The sequence below is a fragment of the Delphinus delphis genome, chromosome 11 (genome assembly GCF_949987515.2).
Source record: "Delphinus delphis chromosome 11, mDelDel1.2, whole genome shotgun sequence".
NCBI classification, from domain to species: Eukaryota; Metazoa; Chordata; class Mammalia; order Artiodactyla; family Delphinidae; genus Delphinus; species Delphinus delphis.
Genome location: NC_082693.1, coordinates 56,100,784 through 56,120,934, shown reverse-complemented (window position 1 = coordinate 56,120,934; position 20,151 = coordinate 56,100,784). Strand labels below are relative to the sequence as shown.

At 41.0% G+C, this 20,151-nt stretch overlaps 1 protein-coding gene across 4 annotated transcripts in view; it reads left to right on the top strand.

Moving 5' to 3' along the window:
* The window catches only part of PTPRB (protein tyrosine phosphatase receptor type B), a 117,669-nt gene extending 107,486 nt beyond the window's left edge, over nt 1–10,183 (top strand). For all 4 annotated transcript variants that reach the window (XM_060025236.1, XM_060025234.1, XM_060025235.1 and 1 more), the window contains 2 exons: nt 2,449–2,569; nt 4,499–10,183. In XM_060025236.1, the coding sequence (XP_059881219.1) occupies nt 2,449–2,569; nt 4,499–4,521 (144 nt within the window). In that variant the 3' untranslated portion in view covers nt 4,522–10,183. The remainder of the gene's footprint in view (nt 1–2,448; nt 2,570–4,498) is intronic.
* Nucleotides 10,184–20,151: the final 9,968 nt, after the last annotated feature.

Sequence of the window (20,151 nt, the reverse complement as noted above, 5' to 3'; positions counted from 1 at the left end):
AACACTCATAACAAGTGAGCGCGGTTTCTGAGCAGAAATGCAGAGAATAGTTATTAATATTAACACAGGCCTCACTTATGATTGATTGATTTCTTTGAAATATCCTAATCTAATGATTATACCAGACCTATATGATGAGGTCCAATGAGTAGATGACCATGCAGCCAGGGGCAATGCCTAGTGTCAACCCATAAAAATAAATACTTGTCCACTTTTAAAGATCATTGATGAGGTAAGATTTTATAGTCTCCCTTTGTGTCTCAAACCTTGATAATACTCCAAAGCTGACCACATGGATCACCTTAAACATAGTGTCTAGTAATGTTTTTCAATATCCATCTAATTGACAGCAATACAAAGTCTAATACAAACCATTAATAGTCAAAAGATGTTAGCTGTAGAAGAGACCTTGCTCTCCTTGTTTTATAGATGGGGAAACTGAGATCCCCATCTAGGCCAGCTGGTGGCAGACTGCGAGCCCAGGGTCTCTCATCTGAGCAGTGCTGTGTCACTGAGGGAGCCCAAGGCTGAGCACTAAGGTTACACAGACATTCATTCCCTTATTAGACAGCTCGGTTGGTAGTAAGGAAGGGGACCCAATGCACAAGTTTGGCCGCCTATGGCTGAGCTTCTGTTGTCAGTGGAGGTCTTTGTGGTGTCCTTTTGGTCACCAAAACACTGACTCTTCTATACTTGTTTCTATTTCAAAGTAGTTAGTTTCTAAACCACAGACAAGACGCGCGATGCTTCTGCACCCAAGTGGTGACTTAGGTCAGCAACGACCAGACCCATATCACTATGCCCTGGTAAATGGGCCACACAGACATTCAGAGGAGACAGAAATTGCTTTTCCAATCTAGGAGAGTCTGATAAGGCTTCAAAGCAACACAAAATTTGTCACTTTCTCACACAAACACATAATTATATTTAGATTCTGCTTACAATACTTGCTTCAAAAATTCAGGATAGACTTGTTTTCATACAGGTCGAAATGAGAGTGTGCTGAATTAGTGTCCATGACTCTTTTTATGAAAATAACTCTGATATGTGACCAGATTTCATAGCTTAAAATTTGGCTGAAATTTAGTTTTGTCTTGTTCTTTATAACTCATTTTAAACATTACATCTGGTTAACTCTTCGCTCAAATTCTGACCCAAGGAGAGGTGTCGAAGCAGCTTTAGAAATTTGAACTAAAAGAATTCTCATCTCTTGAAGCAGAGCCATCATCGGCAGACCATGCATAAAAATATCATTCTATTTGTAAAGAATTTAAGCATTTCCCAAAATAAAGAAAAGCTGCACAAAGGAGAGCACAACCTTCTCCAAAGGGACAGCAAAAAAAAAAAAAAAAGTAGCTTCCAGATAGCTGACAGGTGGGTCTGTCCTCACTGTGTAAGCCTCTGTGGTTTTCTGCAGTCAGCCAACATATTTGAGATTCTTCCATGAGTCAGACTCAGATGCTGAGAGAACCAAGATGTACACACCTATTGTATACACCTCCTTTTTCTCACCATACTCCCCCTCAAAAGGGAATGAAATAGCACAGTATGCAGTGAAATGATTTTCTCATTCAACAATGCAATGACATTAGGTTTCATCTAAGAAAACTGGTGTAGTGAAAAAGACGTGAAGTTTGGGCTCACACACCCAGGATTAAATCCTAGGGTCCCATTTCTCAGCTATGTGACCTTGAAGCAGTAACTTAACTTCTCTGAGTCTCCACTCACATGGATGATTATATCTGCTATATGAGGCTGTCAAAATAATCAAAGGAGATAATTTATGTAAAATGCATTGCACAGTTTTTGGCATTCATTTGTACATTTAATAACTATTTGTGGAGGACCTACTGTGGCCAGACATAGTTGTAGGCCCTCACAGAACATACTCTAAATACGCACGTCCAGAAAAAAACATGAATAAACACCACCTCTCTGCCCATTATCATTATTCTATCCTCTGTGGTAATAGAAAGCAGTCACTCTTCTACATACTAGAGACCATTAGTGAAGGGATGATCAAGAAATTTGCTAACCATATAGAATCCCATTACTGTTGAGGTTTGGTGAGACTCCCTTGTCTTACTTTTTTTTTTTTAATTTATTTTATTTTATTTATTTTTGGTTACATTGGGTCTTCCTTGCTGCACACGGGCTTTCTCCAGTTGTGGTGAGTGGGGGCTACTCTTCATTGTGGTGCGCGGGCTTCCCATTGCGGTGGCTTCTCTTGTTGCAGAGCATGGGCTCTAGGCACGCAGGCTCAGTAGTTGTGGCGCACGGGCTTAGTTGCTCCGCGGCATGTGGGATTTTCCCGGACCAGGGCTCGAACCCATGTACCCTGCATTGGCAAGCGGATTCTTAACCACTGCGCCACCAAGGAAGCCCCCCCGTGTCTTTCTTATGCTTGAAAATTTGCCTTCCTCTGACATGTCTTCTGCTTTTTCATAGTGTCAGTATGTATACCTACATCAGTGTGTAAGAGATGTTCTCAGAGCAAGGAAGCTACGGAGTGAACAAGAAAACCCCTTGTTTCCAATCTACGAAAATGTGAATCCAGAGTATCACAGAGGTAGGAGCTTACTTCACTAATTTATGTTTATTTATCAAAATACAGTGGATCTGGAAACCATTAAAAACCTCAAGCTTTTCCAACGTGCACCGCGCATCTCTTCTTCTGCCCAAAGGCTTGAGGGAAATGCCCTCACAAAGTGGCAACAGGGAAGAGAGGCAGAGTGGGGAGGAGAGCCCCCATAGTGGAGCACAGATTTCACGTGGTATCTCTTCCGAGGCCTGGGGTGCCCTCTACTCAGGACTCGGCTTAACATTTCTAAGGGATAAGGCTCAGTGCTAAGGAGGATGCTTTGAAATAGCAACTGGGAGTTCAAATTGTACAATCCCTTTGGAGAAGAACTTGGCCACATGTATCAAGGTCCTTAATAGGTTCTTTTCACCCAGTATTTCTACTGCCACCCTAAGTACTGCAAAAGCTTTATGTATGAAGCTTTTCATAGTTAAAGGTCTGAGTGAAAAAATCTAAATGTTTAACAGTGGAGGACTAAGTACACCACAGTGCGTCCACTGAGTAGAACACGATGCAGTCATTAAGAATTATATTTTTAAAGATATTATAATAGTATAGATATTCTCATAAATAAGTTAAGTAAGAAACGAAGAACGTAAAACAAACAAAAATAACACATAAGGGGAAAAGAAAAGACTGGAAAGAAATATACCACAATACTAAATAAATTTCTCTGAGCAGTAAAATAATATATGAGTTTTCTTCCATTTTATGTTTCTTCTAAATTTCCTAGAACAAGCACGTTACATTTTTTAAATGACAAATTCAGTAAAAAATATGTATAAACTTTGTAAGGCACTGCTTTGATCAGACAATAGTTAATTGACACATGAAGGGTCTGCCTTTTCCTACTCAGGACCATCATTAAGATCTAATTTAGCACATTGGCTAATTGCAAATTTGAAGTTACATTGTATTATTTATTACCAGCTAACAAATTACACCAAAACTTAGCAGCTTACCTCTATGTTTATTATCTCATAGTTTCTGTAGACCAGGAATTTGGGAGGGGCTTAGCTGAATGGATCTGGCCCAGGGTCTCTCATGAGGTTGCAGTCAAGACATTGGCCAGGGCTACAGTCATCGGAAGGCTTGACTGGGGCTGGAGTGCTCACTTCAAGATGTTCACTCATGTAGCTGTTGTCATAAGTTTCAGTTTCTTGCCACACGGACCAATATCCACCTATAGATTTATTTTTTGTGGGGGGGAGACAAACATTATTTTAGAGCTCTTTTATCACCATTTCTAAATGCTCTTCAGTTTTATTTAGTTCTCTGCACCCTCTATACCCACCCATCTAGCCAGTATGTTAAATAGTTAATAACCTGTAAAGCACCCATACATAAGAGGGCTGCTACTTGAAGGGAGTTCTTTGTAAATCAGATCATCCTTTTGTTTTGTAAATAATTACCCCCTAATTTATCTGTATAGTAAACTGAGGTTTTTGCGTGGCAGATTCTTTAAGAAGCTCCAGGATGGAGGGGGCTCTGGAGGATCTTGGAGGTTCCTTTGTATTGTTTTGACTTGTTTAAGAGTCTTTTTTTAGTGTGATCCTGAGTGCTCCTGAAAGAAGCTAACTATGGTATGGTTCGCTTCAGGCATCTGAAAATTAGGATTCAGGAACAGCTCTGGAACTAACTAGCATTCACAAGCCGTGTAACCCTGAGTGAGTTTCTGTGCCTCTCTGGGTCTGTGGGCTCACCTGTAAAACCAGAGGGGATAGACTGCAATCAGTAGTCCTTTCCAGTTCTAGTAATCTATGGTTCTGAATGCAATGACCTGGGATGGTCTCATCCTAAACCATATTGAGTTTCCGTCGTTTCTGTGAGTCTTTGCCATTTGTCATTTTCATACACAGAAGAAACAACTGTGACACACCCTGCTACAGCCTCTAATTCTGGTGTCCTTCCTTTCAGATGCGGGTTATTCAAGGCATTGAGAATGCACCCGGAGATCTCCTGGATCAAAACTATTCACTGTGTGATTTCTTTTTAAAAACTTGCTTCATGCCCTACAGAGGTGCCAGCTATTTCTGTTGATACTATGTATAATTTATTAATCTGGAGAATTTTAAAGAATTTATGTAATTTAAAGGTAACAGATATTATTGTACATAGTTGTATTTTGTAGTTTCTTCTGTAAATATGTATTTTTTCATAATGTTTAATATTAAGCTTTATATAATACTATTTTTCCACACTAAAGTGTTCATGGCTTGTTCTACATAAACTAATTCAACCTGTATCACAGGACGACTGGTAAAAAGTGTACGCAGGTGCTTGCTGTGGTGGGGCCGTGGTTTTTACCCGTTTTAATCCTTACTGGACAGGATAAAGGGCAGGGCTGGACAGAGCAGGGAGTACAGCGGGCTTGGCTGCACTGCCGTCCCATGAATCTTGGGATCCAAAGATGATCCAAATGCGATTTGGCAAACATAACAATCAAAAGAAAGGACCGGGGAGACGCGATTAAGCAGCACCAAAGGTTACATCGGTGGTTGTTCCTCAGGTCGTTAGTCTCTCCCCTTTCTCCTGCCTGAGGTTCAAGCCAACGTGGTCAGCTCAGGGGCCACGTAACTTGCTGAGCAAGTCCAGGCTGCAGGGCTGAGGGTTCTGAGAGAGAATGACCCAAACAGAAGTGATGAATTCCCCATATGAAGAAGCATGCCATCTGCCCTCCTGACTGGAAACCTAGTCAACATGCAGAGTGCCATCCATAGTGATGGGAAACTGTTTCACTGCATCCACGGTGTGCTGTGCGAACCCGCATCCCACACTGGGATGTGTGTGTCGCCCACGGGACACGTGCTCGTCTTTGTCTCATTTCTTGGGGGCTGCATTCCTGGAAAAGTCAAAATTGCACCCGTCATACTTGGTTTTCCCATTAAAAGAATATTGCGGTGGCATATTATACTCCTGATCAAAGGGCCTAACATCAATATCTATAGAAATGTCCTCAAACATCATATATCGTTAATTTAAAAAACACAAAAATTCAGTGGTGCTTAGTATAAAATTTTCCAAAAGCCTTTTTTAGTAAGTCATTGAGGTCACAATATAGGGTGGACACCTTCAGTTGCATTTAATATAAAAAGCACTACGTACTCTACCAAGTTGATCTTCAGTGTGTGTGCCTATTTTGACTATAACAAATTTCAGTGAGTCAGAAAGTGGGCATTGCCCTCCCCAAGGTCCAGTTCCGAGGGTCTTCCTGAAGAGAATTTGACAGGCATCTGCACGGTTATCCTCATGGCTACCTGAGAGATGAGTCAGGAATGTTTGCCTTTTTCTCACTACAAATTTCTCTGAAATAAACTTAAGAATTAGAAATCAAGGTTGTTGATCTCACAGCTTCATTTGCAGAAAGAGTACATTTCTTTTCAAAATGTGTATTTTTGCTATATACTATAGAGTCCCATAAGTAATATAATGGGTGTCCTTGGCATAGTAATGGAAAATCATTAAATATTCCTAAAAGAGTTATTTATAGTTAAGTAAAGCTCCACCCAAACTGGAAAAATTTCCAGGGCTCTTTGAAGTTTATGGAAACAGGAAAAAACTTTATAAGAATGAATGCGAAGAGGATTCCAAGTTTTCACAGTATCATTGTGCTCAATGCCCTTGTGAAATGACAGTGTTAGTCTCTGACCCTGTTTCGGGAAACCAGGTGGCTCTTCTAGAAATGAAAAGGAACAACATACATGTGAGTGTGGCAGCGGTACCACCAGGGAGAAAATAAAGGTCGGAGATTTATGAGATGTGGTGTCTGTTAGGAATAACTTTCCCTGTATTAATAAGAAAAAGCAAGAAATTTAGAAAAACAGAATTTTAAGCTAACGTCACTGGGCACAAAGCACATTCAGACATGGAAAGAAATTCATTTTTGGCTTTTCATTTATTCAGAAAAGTTTTAGTGCCTGCAACTTGCTAGGCACTGTCCTAGAAACTACACATTTCTACTTAATACAGAGAAAGCATCACAGTAATAATGCTGGGGTTATTGTTACTATTTTCAGTTAAGCCTGAAAGAGGGCCTCAGTGAGGCAGTGAGGTTACCGAGCACCAGGGCAGCGGCAGCCTTCCGCGGACCACACACTGGCAAGAGCTGATGCTGCTTCTCTAGCAAATCGCTGGACCAAAAAGAGAAAGCAATTAATTGAACAGATCAAGAATTCAAACCATAAAAAACCTACACGTCTGTAAAAGTAAATACCCTGGCATATCTGGGGTGGAATCGGAGTCATAAAAATGGACGTGACAAGGGAAAACTGTATGTTCTTCTGGTCTAATGCAGGACATATTTATTCCTACCCTCCACCTGTCTAATTTTAAATCTCCTTAGCAACAAATATTTCACTATCTTCCCTTCCACCACCACCAAAGACTAAATACATAATCTAGTTGATCTATTTATTAAATTTAGGAGGAGGAAAAAAAGGTTTCCTTGACATTCAGCTCAATTGGATGTATTTTAATTTAATCCCATGATGTGTTATGTCTTGGTAAACACTCCGTTTCCTGTCGCGGTGGGCATCCTGGCAGTGCACCTGTGCGGTACACTTTAATCATCAAGCCTTCAAAGTGTTATTGAGCTATCAAATGTCAGAAGGGTCCCGTCTTGCATCTTAATAATTATTTATCCAAGTTCTTTATAATTAACTCCTTTAATCTCTACTCATTAAATCAATTTCGTATTATTCTGTTTTCTCTGGATAGCAGCCAGTTTTTCAGCTCTTGAATCAGATTTTTCTAAGGCTCATCTTCCTGTCTGGCTCTGCACATACTTGTCCTAAATAATTCACCAGCCCTTAACACTTCTGAGTCCCTCTTTTTCACTACTCTTCCCCTTCTCCCTTTTGAATGTGTTTGCTTTCCTAGTAGAAGGTGATTTTATTTTCTGTTCATCTTATCTCCTCATACCCTTTGGTATTTCATAGTCTTTTCAGGCTCCACATTATAGAAGAGATGATGATGATTTCACTTTTAAACACTAAAATGGCCACAGCACACGGCATATTGGGGACAGTTTTATTTGGGAGGGTCTTTAATTAATTTTATTACATCTTGGAAGAAAGCCCAACATGACATGTGAAAATAATATGAAACCACTAAGCAGATGTCCAGCAATACAAAATTAGACTTCACATGTTGTACTTCACACTCTGATTCTCTTAGTGTCTCAGGATCTAGGTTCTTGTATTTAAACACTCTCCTTACTTCTTGCAAGAAAGCTATCAGCCGTATATATACTAAATTCTCATTCACTTAGCTTTCTGCGTCTCTAAGGTTGGAATCCTGGAATCATAAACCTGCCAGATCTGGATGACAGTGAGTGATAAAATCTGAGCCCCAACTCTGGGGTGCTCTAGAGTTTTAGTTCACACATGTAAGCCAGACCAAACCTGCCCTGGTGGGAAGAAGAAATAGGTAATAAGCTGCTTGTTTGAGGTAGCAGTTCAAGGACTTTCCAGGTTCCATTTCGCTGAAGAAATGAAAGTAATTGATCATCAAGACACAGTGGCAAGCAGGAATGGCTGATCCTCCCCAAAGTGGCTGTGAGCAAGGATTCAATAGTACCTCATTTCTGAAGAGACAGAGTGGAAAAGGCTGTTATCAGCCCAAATGCGCTGTTAAGGTTCTGAGTATTTTTAACCTGAGATTTCAAATCATATCAAGTATTCAAAGATTGTTTCACATCAAGGGAAAAAAAATCTATAAACCGTGACTGCAGAAAATGAGTGAAATGATGTAAAGAAGGAAAAATATTTGAAAAGGGGGCTCTAAGCAGACACCATCAGGAGGAGGAAATGCCATCCCTTCTGTATGTCCAGACTGTTCTTTGGAGATGTCAAATGCTTCTATTAGGGCGTATTATCCTTTGGGGGGGGGTGGTTCGCTTTGACTATGCTGGCCAGATGATTTAGCTGATTAAGCAATTGAATTGATTCATTTAGTTTTGTGAATTGACCAGGTGTTTGATGAAACTGAGTTTGGAATTCTGAACACACTAGCTTAGATTCTTGTAGTGGCTGATGCCTTTGAAAATGTTTGGCCATTTTAGTTAAAATGCAGGGTAACATTTAATGCAGCCATGATAATAGCAAAAATCTGTTCTGTTCTAAAAATGTTTCTAGCAATGGAAATATTTCTGACTAAAAGAATACTCTTCTTATAGGGAGGCTCCCTAGGAATAAATGTATGCAACAAAAATGAGGCATTTTATTTTTTTAAAGGTTGTCTATATAGTTGCATTCATGAAATAAGAAAATTGTTGGTGAATGCTCTTAAAATAAAGGTTTATGTAATAGAAATAAAAAGATCTATTAACAGAGTTACCAAAGATTATTTTTATAACCTATATGCCACTGTACATGATCTTATGTAAGATACCAAAATAAGTTGTTGAAAATGGTGAATAATATCAGACAAATGTAACATGTTCCTTCTAGAATATTCACAAGAGAGTTTAGTTATGGCTGCTTTCTGCCTTAAGTAATTGCTTTTAAGAAAAACTATCTTCATCCTAAGAGCAAGCTTTTTGTTATGTTTGAGATGTTGTGTTTTCATAGCTGAGTGAGCAGGTAAGCATCCCAAAAAGAAAGGAGCAGATGCAACTGTGGCTTTAGGAGTATGCCCTAGAGTTGGGTGGTGTTCCCCTGTGAGCTACTGGGAGAGTCTACAGTGGCCTTCGTGAAATCTCCTAATCTCAGCCACACTAACAACCAGGTACACCAATATTCTTACCTGAAGAGTCCTTAATCTCTGGTTTCCCAGGTGGGACCCATCAGGCTTATAAACTCTGCGATGACAAGAACCAAGTCTTTAAACTCATTTCTACTCCTGCCTTATAGAAATTAGTGCACAGCTCATAGACATTCAACATACACTTCTTTTGAGGGGAAATTGCTCCTGACCCAATACTTTGTTTTTTTTTAATTTTGTTTTGTTTTAACATCTTTATTGGAGTATAATTGCTTTACAATGGTGTGTTAGTTTCTGCTTTATAACAAAGTGAATCAGCTATACATATACATATATCCCCATATCTCCTCCCTCTTGCGTCTCCCTCCCACCCTCCCTATCCCACCCCTCCAGATGGTCAAAGCACCGAGCTGATCTCCCTGTGCTATGCGGCTGCTTCCCACTAGCCATCCGTTTTACATTTGGTAGTGTATATATGTCCACCTGGCCCAATACTTCGGATGTTAGGTAGTCAATATCTAATAACGTTATTGTCCATGGAGGCTCTTCTGGCTGTTCCTTGATTTGTGTGAAGCTTAAATAAATAATGTAAATACATCTAGCAACTGAGCTTATTATGTTTTATAATAGAGCACTTTTACGTTTTTGATACCATGTATGCTTTCTCTGCAAATCTGGTTATTTAAAATGGCAGTAGATGATTCTATGCTTTTCTTATGGTAGTACCTCCCCACAATATTGTGCATCTAACCAACTCTATTTGAAGAAAGCACTTCCTTCGTCTTTCTATTTAAGTTATGTATTTGCTTAATATATTTTCATATTTGTAACTATGGTCAAAAAAATCTATATAGTGTCTTACACACCTTCTCACTAGTACAGGAATAAAACTGTTTGTTGAAGGAAAGTGTTCTGTCTTCTATTTGCCTGTTTCTCATTTATCCATTTCTGTCATCTGTCTGCTCAGGAAAAAGGTCAGAAGTGACTGCTTCTAAATGAGAAAAATCTTCTGGGGCATCATCATGAAGAACATGGTTGTCTTAACCTTTGTTCCTGTGAGTGCTGAGTTGGTTATCTCTCTCCAGCTAAATTCTTGGTTTCAGTTCTTTAGTTCATTAGTAACCAAAATGTCATCTATCACCAACAGTGCTGGTGTATTCGCAGAGGCGCTGCCACAGCTGGGTCCCCTGAGCCCTTCAGAGGCACTTCACATATAAGCGGGTGGTGTGACGTTTAGTTAAGAGCTGCTGTGTCTATTTCCAGAATTATTATTTTGTCTTTTTCATATTTAAGTTGAAAAATTAGTGTCCTTCACAACTCCAGTATTTCATTTTTCTACAACTTACTTACAGAAATCTTTATTTTTTAAAAATGTGCAATAGATTTACATGTAAAACCATTAAATCAAAGCCATCCTTTTTTTTTGAAAAACAGTTTCTGGATTCAGATTAAGTTAGCAAAATAATTTGCCCTATGAGGCGTGACCCTTTTTTTTTTTTTCCAAAGTAGCTGTTTGTTTGATGGAATTTACTCTTAAAGAAAAAGAGAATCTTATGATATGAACTAATCACTTAGTAACTCTGCTGATAACATCCTCCACGACCATAAAATGTTAGAGCTGGAAGGGCCACCTTAGGGATGGACAATAATGGAAACCAAGACCTAAGTTTAAAATGACACAGCAAAATAGGATAGTGCTAGAATTGAAACTTGTTTTCCTATTACTTGTGAGGGAAGACCTGTCTACACGTAAATATAGACAAAGAAGAAAGCTTCTCAGACCCAGTGGATGCAGAAGCCATCTCCAACACTGAGACAGAACCTTCAGTGGAACTTGAAACATTGTGTGTGATTATTCCTTTCATTTTTTGCATCTCATATGTCTGGAGACATCCATTTGCTAAACAAGTTTCAGACTGTTAATTTAGAGCCATACTTTAGCAAAAGTCGTCACAATCTTAAAGCTGAAATAGTATAGAACAGAAAAGGAGAAAACATGATTTTTTAAACGTAATACTATTATAAAACATTTTTATTAAGGCTAATTAAATCAAAACACCTAAAACCCAGAAGAGGTTCTGCCGCTAGATTTTGAAAGAATTGGCAAGGCTTTTAATGTTGCCAATAAAAGGAGCATTCATAATAGACGTGTACAAAATTAACTGGTAAAATTCAAGCTTGAGTAACATAGAAAAACCGTGCAGGGATGGTTCTGTGTAGGCGTTAACATTCACCAAAGGCCATGCTCACTAAAATATCTCCCTAACCCAGTATCTCCCACGGAAAATTGTACTATTATTTTAAAGAATTGTTGATCTAAGTAAAGCTTGCCTTTTTTTCTGGGGTTTATTGTAATGATGCAAGAACCTTTGTGTAAAGTGTCTTAATATTAAATTGCTTTTCTCTTTGCTTTTGGAGCTCTTGATCCCAGGAAGAAACTTGGCATCTATTTCAGTCTTTAAGAAAGAACCAGCAATGAAATATGTTTCCTGTCTCTGCTACCCTGCTGCAAGCTGTTGGTGGCTAAGAAGTTTCTGTGTCTTACGGCTTGCAGAGGAGATAAGGTAAAAAACAAGAACAAAAATCAGAACCAAAAAGCTGACAATACAACTATAGAAACAAAGGGCATTAAAAGTGGAAAAGTTCAGAAGTCTGGGAACATTCCTAAATCTAACCTCAATGAGAAAATACCATTTGTGGGCTTCCCTGGTGGCGCAGTGGTTGAGAGTCCGCCTGCCGATGCAGGGGACACGGGTTCGTGCCCCGGTCTGGAAAGATCCCACGTGCCACGGAGCGGCTAGGCCCGTGAGCCATGGCTACTGAGCCTGCGTGACCGGAGCCTGTGCTCCGCAACGGGAGAGGCCACAACAGTGAGAGGCCCGCATACCGCAAAAAATATAAATAAATAAAAGAAAAGAAAATACCATTTGTAAGAGATATAAATTAAATGTTCAAGCCATATTTCACTCCTAAAGAACTTTCCAGTGAACCCTGGCGCAGTCTTCACTCAGGTAGATGTTCCTTCCCGACTCATGACAGATGGCTGGGGAAGGAAACAACTGTCTACCTGCAAAGGATAACACATCAGCAATAAATAAAGGCAAACCAGGACCAAGAGAAATAAAATGAATGATTCCGCTTTGGTGGAAAAATATGAGGAAGAAGGCAAAGAGGGAGTAAAATTAAAGGTGAGAGCTAGAATCTGAAGGCTCTATTGGGAGTCTTAGACCCCTTGCAGTAGCAGAGGATTTTCTCATTTAGGAGGAAGACACTCCGGACTTCCCTGGTGGCGCAGTGGTTAAGAATCTGCCTGCCAATGCAGGGGACATGGGTTCGATCCCTGGGCTGGGAAGGTCCCACATGCCATGGAGCAACTAAGCTCATGCGCCACAACTACTGAGCCTGTGCTCTAGAGCCCACGAGCCACAACTACTGAAGCCGGTGCGCCTAGAGCCCGTGTTCTGCAACAAGAGAAGCCACCGCAATGAGAAGCCCGCACGCCACAGGGAAGAGTAGCCCCAGCTTGTCACAACTAGAGAAAGCCCACACGCAAAAACAAAGACCCAACACAGCAAAAAATAAGTAAACAAATAAATATTAAAAAAAAAAAGAGGAAGACATTCCAAGTCCTGTTTAAAGTGCTACAGAAGGGGACTGCATGTTTAATCTCTAGAATGGTCACTAATAGTTTGACTCAAGGCTATTATCTTATTGAGTGCCTTCATCTGCCATATACTACTGATTAGTGAATGTGTCTACTTTATAGATAATAAAGTAGAGGCACAGAGAAGACCAGGATATTGCCCAAAATTTAGCAGAAGAATAGGAATAATAGTTAATGCATGTTATGCGCTAACTATAGTATCATCTAATTTAACTCTTCACACAGCCTAGTTCTTAGACTTATATTGGAGACAAGGAAACTGAAGTCTAAAGAGACAAAGTAATTTGCCCAAGGCCATACAATGCCAGAGCTCAGTTTCCAATCTGAATCCTTCTGACTTCAAAATGCGGCCTCTTAACCTCTACGCCAGTGTATCCCAAAGTTTGGTCCCCAAATGGGACCTGGTTAGAAATGCAAATTCTCAGACTGACACCCTCACAATCCTGTTGAATCTGAAACTGTGGGGATGAAGCCCAGGAATGTGTTTTTAACAAGCCCCCAATGTGATCAGATGCATGCTTTTCTGCGTGGAGCCTCTCTGCTTTGCAGTTTCTTGTCAGCCAAATCTAATTCTTTGAGAAGAAACTCTGTCGAACCCCGTACGACAAAGAGGAATAGTAGTGTGTAATATTTTTGACCCCTAGTGCATAATAAGCATTTAATAAATGTTAGCAACTATTACTATTATGTTCCAGGTAGCACTCTGTACAGCCTTACCCGTGTTATATCATTTAATTCTTGCAAAACTAAATAAGGCAGGGCCTATAATTATTTCCATTCTACAAATGAAGAAACTGAGGCACAGAGAGAGAGTGAGTATCTGGCCCTAGGTCACAGAGCTGGCAAATGTCATAGAGCTGGCAAATGTCATAGCCTTACTTTGAACATGGACAGAGTAATTCTGAAGCCTGTGTTCTTAACCACTTCCTCCTATCCCACAGGTTGGAGAAAAGGTTGATTAATCTCCATAGCTTGAATTAAATTCAACTTTGAGCTTTCAGTTCAGCTTTGCAGACTCATTTATGTGCTGCAAATCACTTCCCTCCAGCCTGACCCTGTTCACTTTTGCTAAAAGGTCCATGAATCCATTAGCCTTGATGTTTATGTCCCCCCCAGCATTGTGGACTGAACATGATAGCAGAGTCATCTACTCTAAACGTAATCCCATCTGTTCCCTCTGGGGCCCAGAAACATGCTGGTAAACAATTCTCAGGGTGACAGTCAATTCTTAGGGGAAAGGGACAGTGGTTGTCCCGAGCAGAAGTGGCATGTCAACACAGGATGGGAGACATAAAGAAAGGGAAGTCACCACAGAGAGGAATCCCCAAATAAAGTGGAAGAAATGGGCCCTAAAAGGCAGCTTCCAACTCTCAGAGATTCTAATAACTAGAGGCTATGAAGGTCAGGCCCAGATGACTGCTGAACCAGCGGGGAAAGGAGAGGAACAGGGATGGGCCTCAGCAACACTGTTTAGAACAAGCAAGACAAAGAAAGCAAGCATGACTTAGGCTGTGAAGAGTGAGACGGAATGAAGGACAGGGAGGTCAGGACCTCAAAGGTACCACTGCCACTGTGTCCCCCAAGCCCTAGCCATGAACAAGGAATTTGGGATAGAACGCTCACTCATCACTTCCACTTGGGTAAAGATAGCACCAATCCATCAGACAGAGGTCCAGCAGGAAACGGATGGCATGCTCAAAAGGGTATGAGCAGAGCTCAGCAAAGGGACGAATGACCAAGAAGTGGGCGGTCTTCCTGGCTCCACTGGGGTTTCCCTGGACCCACCACCTCTGAGCAGCTTCCCAGGGCCTCAGCACTCAAGGCTGTGCACACACTTGGCTGGACAGCTTGCCACAGGATTGGGGGTAGAGCAGTATATTTAGGCCCACTTAAAAGCTGTGTGACTTTATTAAGTTTCAAGGACGAGCTGTCTTTTCCATCCATATCTCCAAAGAGGAAGTCATCAGCAGTTTCTGTATGTGTTGCTGTTTCTATTAACCTTCAATTAGCCGACCCTTCTCTAGATCACCGTCTGCCTGGGTTCACATCTCATCATCTCAGCAAAGGCAGAGGTCCTCTGTATGGTCCCTGTGCCTCTGTCTGGCACTCCAGTCCCCCCCACCTCCACACTGCCACCCAAGTGATTGATCTAAAATACAAAACTGACCATGGCTCTCCTGAAATTGACGAGTGGCTCCCAATTATACACAAGATGCAGTCCAGGCTCCTTGGTGGCCATAGAAAGCCTTTGATGACTTGGCCTGTGCCTTCCTCCCCAGCTGTAGCTGTAGCCACTCCTCTCCCTGCACTTTATGCTTCACTGTCTCAAACGCTTGTGGTTTCTAGGGTATATGCTGCTGTTCTGTACATTTTTGCTTTGGTATATTCCTTTTTCTCCCCCCTGAAATCGTTCTCACCTCTTCTCTGACACCCAGGACCCAGCACAGGGGGCAGGAAGGTCATTAGCCCAGGCTTCACCCTCACAAAGGGTCACAAACATAGCCCTTTGATTTACATACAAGTAAAGTTAAATGTAGTCACAGAGATGCAGACGGGAATGAGAAACGAAGACAAGCTTCGTATAACTTTCAACTCGGGCTCATTATCAGATCAATTTGCCTATAATGTTTTATAAAGAAATATTTTTAAAGAAATCCTTTCATTATTTTGTGAATTAAGCAATTTTTATAACCCTCTTCAGACATGTTTTAAATTTTTTTCCTTTTCTTTTTTTTTTTTCCTATACCCGGAAGTCTCAAAAATGGCAGTGACCCTCCATTGACCCTTTATTTTTTAATTTATTTTTTTTACAGTAGGTCCTTGTTGGTTATCTGACTGCTCACCAGTTCGCTAACTTGTCTCCCCAAACTCTGCTTCACCCCAGCATTACTTCTGTACCCACAGAGACATTTTTCATTTGTCATGCATAATGCCATATTATGTTGGAATAATTTGTTCTGTGTTCTCTATGAGACTTCATAGTTCCTAGAACAGGTTCTCCAAGGCACCAAGTGAACAAATTTGAGATTGATTCCAGATATTATGATGATAATAATAATAATGGAGTAATTATATAATTGAAATAGACACATTTCAACAAAGTGCCAGGAATCATTCATTTCATTCTCACACACTTAATTAACTCAATCCTCTCCAAAACCCTGTGAGATGAGAAAATGAACCCTAATAACACAGCCAATAAACAGCAGTCAGGATTCAAACCCTGGCAATCTGGCTTCAGAGAGGGTGTCAACCAATCTACCAGCGGTTCTCAAACTTTGGTGTGTATCAGAATTACCTGGAGAACTTATTAATAAAACACAGATTGCTGGGTCCCCTTCACAAAGTTTCTAAATCAGAGCATTTACACTATGCTCTGGTGTTATAAAAAATAATGAAGCAAAAATTTGAAAGCTATTTCATTAAATTCTTTGAGGATGATTTCATGTCATTAAATAGATAATCATATTTAGAAAATAAATTTGCAGCTTTTTAAAAGGATTCAACTTTAAAGCGGACTTTGTAAAGACTGAGTTTGCATTTGTAATCATTGGTCTTTTCTCTGGAAGAGCACAGAATTTTGAGACCATCTGGGTTCACAGAAGCCTGCTGACAAGCTCTGTATTTGCACAATTTTACAATGAGGAAATGGGTTCAGAGAAATCAGTAATCTACTCATAGCTGAGCCAGCAAACAACCCCTCCAGAACGGCTGTCCTGAGAACAGGTTGAGCTCAGGGCACAACATTCCCTGATCAACTATCTAGTCACACCATCACCAGCTCAGCCCACTTCCCCACACACAGTTCTTTCTAACCTTGTTTATTCCTCTGTAAAAGAAAAGCCTTTTGCTGCCTGACAGTGGAAATGCTTGCAAATCTGATGGATGGAACTTCTCCTCTTGCAACGGTCTGCTTCTCCCATTACAGCCATCCCTCTCCACTCTACCCATCATTTGCAGTAGTGTTTTCAAATAAAGTCTCTCCTTACCTAAACCTGGATTTATTTTGAACTTGATACTAGTTTGGGTTTGCCTCAAAATGCATATGATCTCTCACCTGCATGGAATCTTAGATACACACTCATGATATTTTTATCCTCATATGGTAGAAAGAATAATGGACCTGGAAAGATATGAATATGAATATGTTAGGCTACACGGCAAAGGGGAATCAAAGTTGCCGATGGAATGAAGCTGCTACTCAGCTGACTCTGGGATGGAGAGATTATCCTGGATTATTTGGGTGGACCCAGCGTAACCACAAGAGTTCTTATAAATGGAAGTGGGAAGCAGGAGAAACAGAACCAGAGAGATGATAGCAGTGTGAGAAGAACTCGGCGCAACATTTCTGATTTTGAAGATGGAAGAAAAGGGCCACAAGCCAAGGAATGTGGATGGCCTCCAGAAGCTGGATAAAGAAAAAACATGGATTCTTCCCTAGAGTTTCCAGAAGGGATGCAGCCCAGCTGACATTTTGATTTTAGCCCAGTGAGACCCATTTCAGAGTCTGACCTCCAGAACTGTAAGATAATAAATTTAGGTTGTTTTAAGCCACTAAATTCATGAAAGTTTGTTACAATAGCAATGGGAAACTAATATACCCCATTTTACAGATAACAGATCTGAGGTTTAGAGTTCATATAGTTTGTCCAAGGTCATGTAAGCAGTAAGTGATGAAGCCAAAACTGAAGCTGGAGTCTCTATAATACAAAGCCCTTATTTCTCCTACCATGATAAGTTGTAAAACAAGTTCTAATCTCTTCTTCTACATGACGGCTTTTCAAATATTTGTAAGTAGATACCATGTCTTCCTTTAGTCTTCTCTAGGAAAACCCAAAATTTCTTTAACAATCCTCAGATGACAGTTTAAGGTCCCCTAACCATCCTGGAAAATATGGCGGCCAAGCTGAACACGGTGCCAGGGAGGCTCCAATACCACCTTTGTGTGTTTCAATTTGTCTTTTGCCGAAATGGAATTTATAACTCATAAAATTTAAACACTACTTTTTGAGTTTAAAAAAAAAATGAGGTGGTAGTTTTCTTATATTGACAAATTGGCTGTGAACTTAATGTTCCTACAAAATGAGTCATTTGCATTGGAACATTAATGTATTTGAGCAGCCGGGTCCACATCACTCTGAGAAAAGGGCCATTGCTCTGTCCCTACATAGATCATCCCATAATAGTCCCAACACCTAACTGTAGCTGTAACGGTTCAGGCTTCCTTCTTGCCTTCCCGTGCCAACTCTCAGATTCTGGAGGTAATAATGCCCCTTTGGAAGAGTGTGCATTTGAAAGTCCACCTGGCCACCTTTGCCCCACCCAGAGAGATCAGCTGTTGCCTGCAACTGAGATTCAATGGGACCACATGTTTTTATTAGAGACAAAGTCTCTCCTATAAGAAAAAGTGGGTGGAACACGGAGCCTTCGGCTTTGAAATAGCCCTCATGGCCAATAAGGACTGCAAATACACCACAACTGGGAAAGCAGAGATAGAGGGACACACTCAGCTCCCACAGTGGTGCTTTGGTGTGGTGCACAACAGCCAAATGTTACAATTTCTGAACCAGCTGTTAAACACAGCCAGTACTAAAAATTAAATTACATAAACTTGCAACTTCATAAATCATATTAAAAACAAAGGCAATAAATACTCAAAACTCATCACTTCCTAATTCTTTTACCACCTTTTACTATTATCTCTGCTCTTGAGGTTATTTTTGTCTACTAGATCTGTATGGGTGAAAAACTATAATGGTGTGCCACTGCACAGCTATGCCAAATTCCGAGTTCAGTGGTGTGACACTGATGGCTCTGCGATCAGCCACAGTGGGTGGATTTACACCACAGATATCTGTAACGGCTATGAATGGGGGCATCTCTCTCAGCCATGGCTGAGTGTCAAACACTTACCAGCATGCCACTTGCCATCAGTAAACCTTTCCACGCTACAGCCCAACCACACAAACATTGCAACCCATTCACCCCGTGAGGGAGGGAAGTTGTCAGCCTCATCATTTCATCCAATAATTATAAAGGGCAAAGTAAGCCTCTCGGTAGGACTTTTTTTCTTTTAAACATTTTTTTTGGGGGGGCTTGGAAATTTTATTCACACATTTATATCTCATCTGTTACCTCTTTAAATTTCAGAGTAGATTTGAATTTCATAATAACATAGAGTTGGCATTTAGGGGTATGCTGTCTCAGAAAGGAGAAATATAAGAACTAATGAGGGGCTTCCCTGGTGGCACAGTGGTTGAGAGTCCACCTGCCGATGCAGGGGACACGGGTTCGTGCCCCGGTCCAGGAGGATCCCACATGCCGCGGAGCGGCTAAGCCCGTGAGCCATGGCCGCTGAGCCTGCGCGTCCGGAGCCTGTGCTTTGCAACGGGAGAGGCCACAACAGTGAGAGACCCGCGTACCGCGAAAAAAAAAAAAAAAGAACTAATGAGGATACTGCAGTGCTTTTGGTGTCTCTTGGTCTCTGATATATGGGACAGTATGGAAACCTCCCCGGGTATCCTCCTTCCTATATCACCTTTTATGTCCATGGTACTGTAGCTCTTTAATTAAAAATAAGTTCTGAGGTTTCCTCTAGAAATCCAATTTCATTAACTTTGTAGCTTAATCAAGATTTCCTTGTTTAGACACAACCTCATCCAAAATGCTTTAGAGAAGTTGTTAGGTTTGTTCATTTATTTGGGAAAAGTGGCAGAAAAGGAAATCTGTTCAAATATCAGGGGTAAAGTATTTTTCACTTTTCATTGTTAAAATCAAATGTCACTGCACGGAGGACCTCCACTCAGGCAGTGCCCCCCAAGAAAAAGTCACCTTGAGGGGGCCTAAGGAGTGCAAATATAAAGAACTGAATTCCTCCCTCAGCTCGCTGGTGGGTCAGAAAGGGAACAGAGTCAAAACACCAGGAGGGGGCTTCCCTGGTGGCGCAGTGGTTGCGAGTCCGCCTGCCGATGCAGGGGACACGGGTTCGTGCCCCGGTCCGGGAGGATCCCACATGCCGCGGAGCGGCTGGGCCCGTGAGCCATGGCCGCTGAGCCTGCGCGTCCGGAGCCTGTGCTCCGCAACGGGAGAGGCCACAGCAGTGAGGGGCCCGCGTACTGCAAAAAAAAAAACAAAAACAAAAACAAAAAACAAAAAAAACAAAAAAAACACCGGGAGGGAGGGGGAACAGATGATCCTTGCCAAT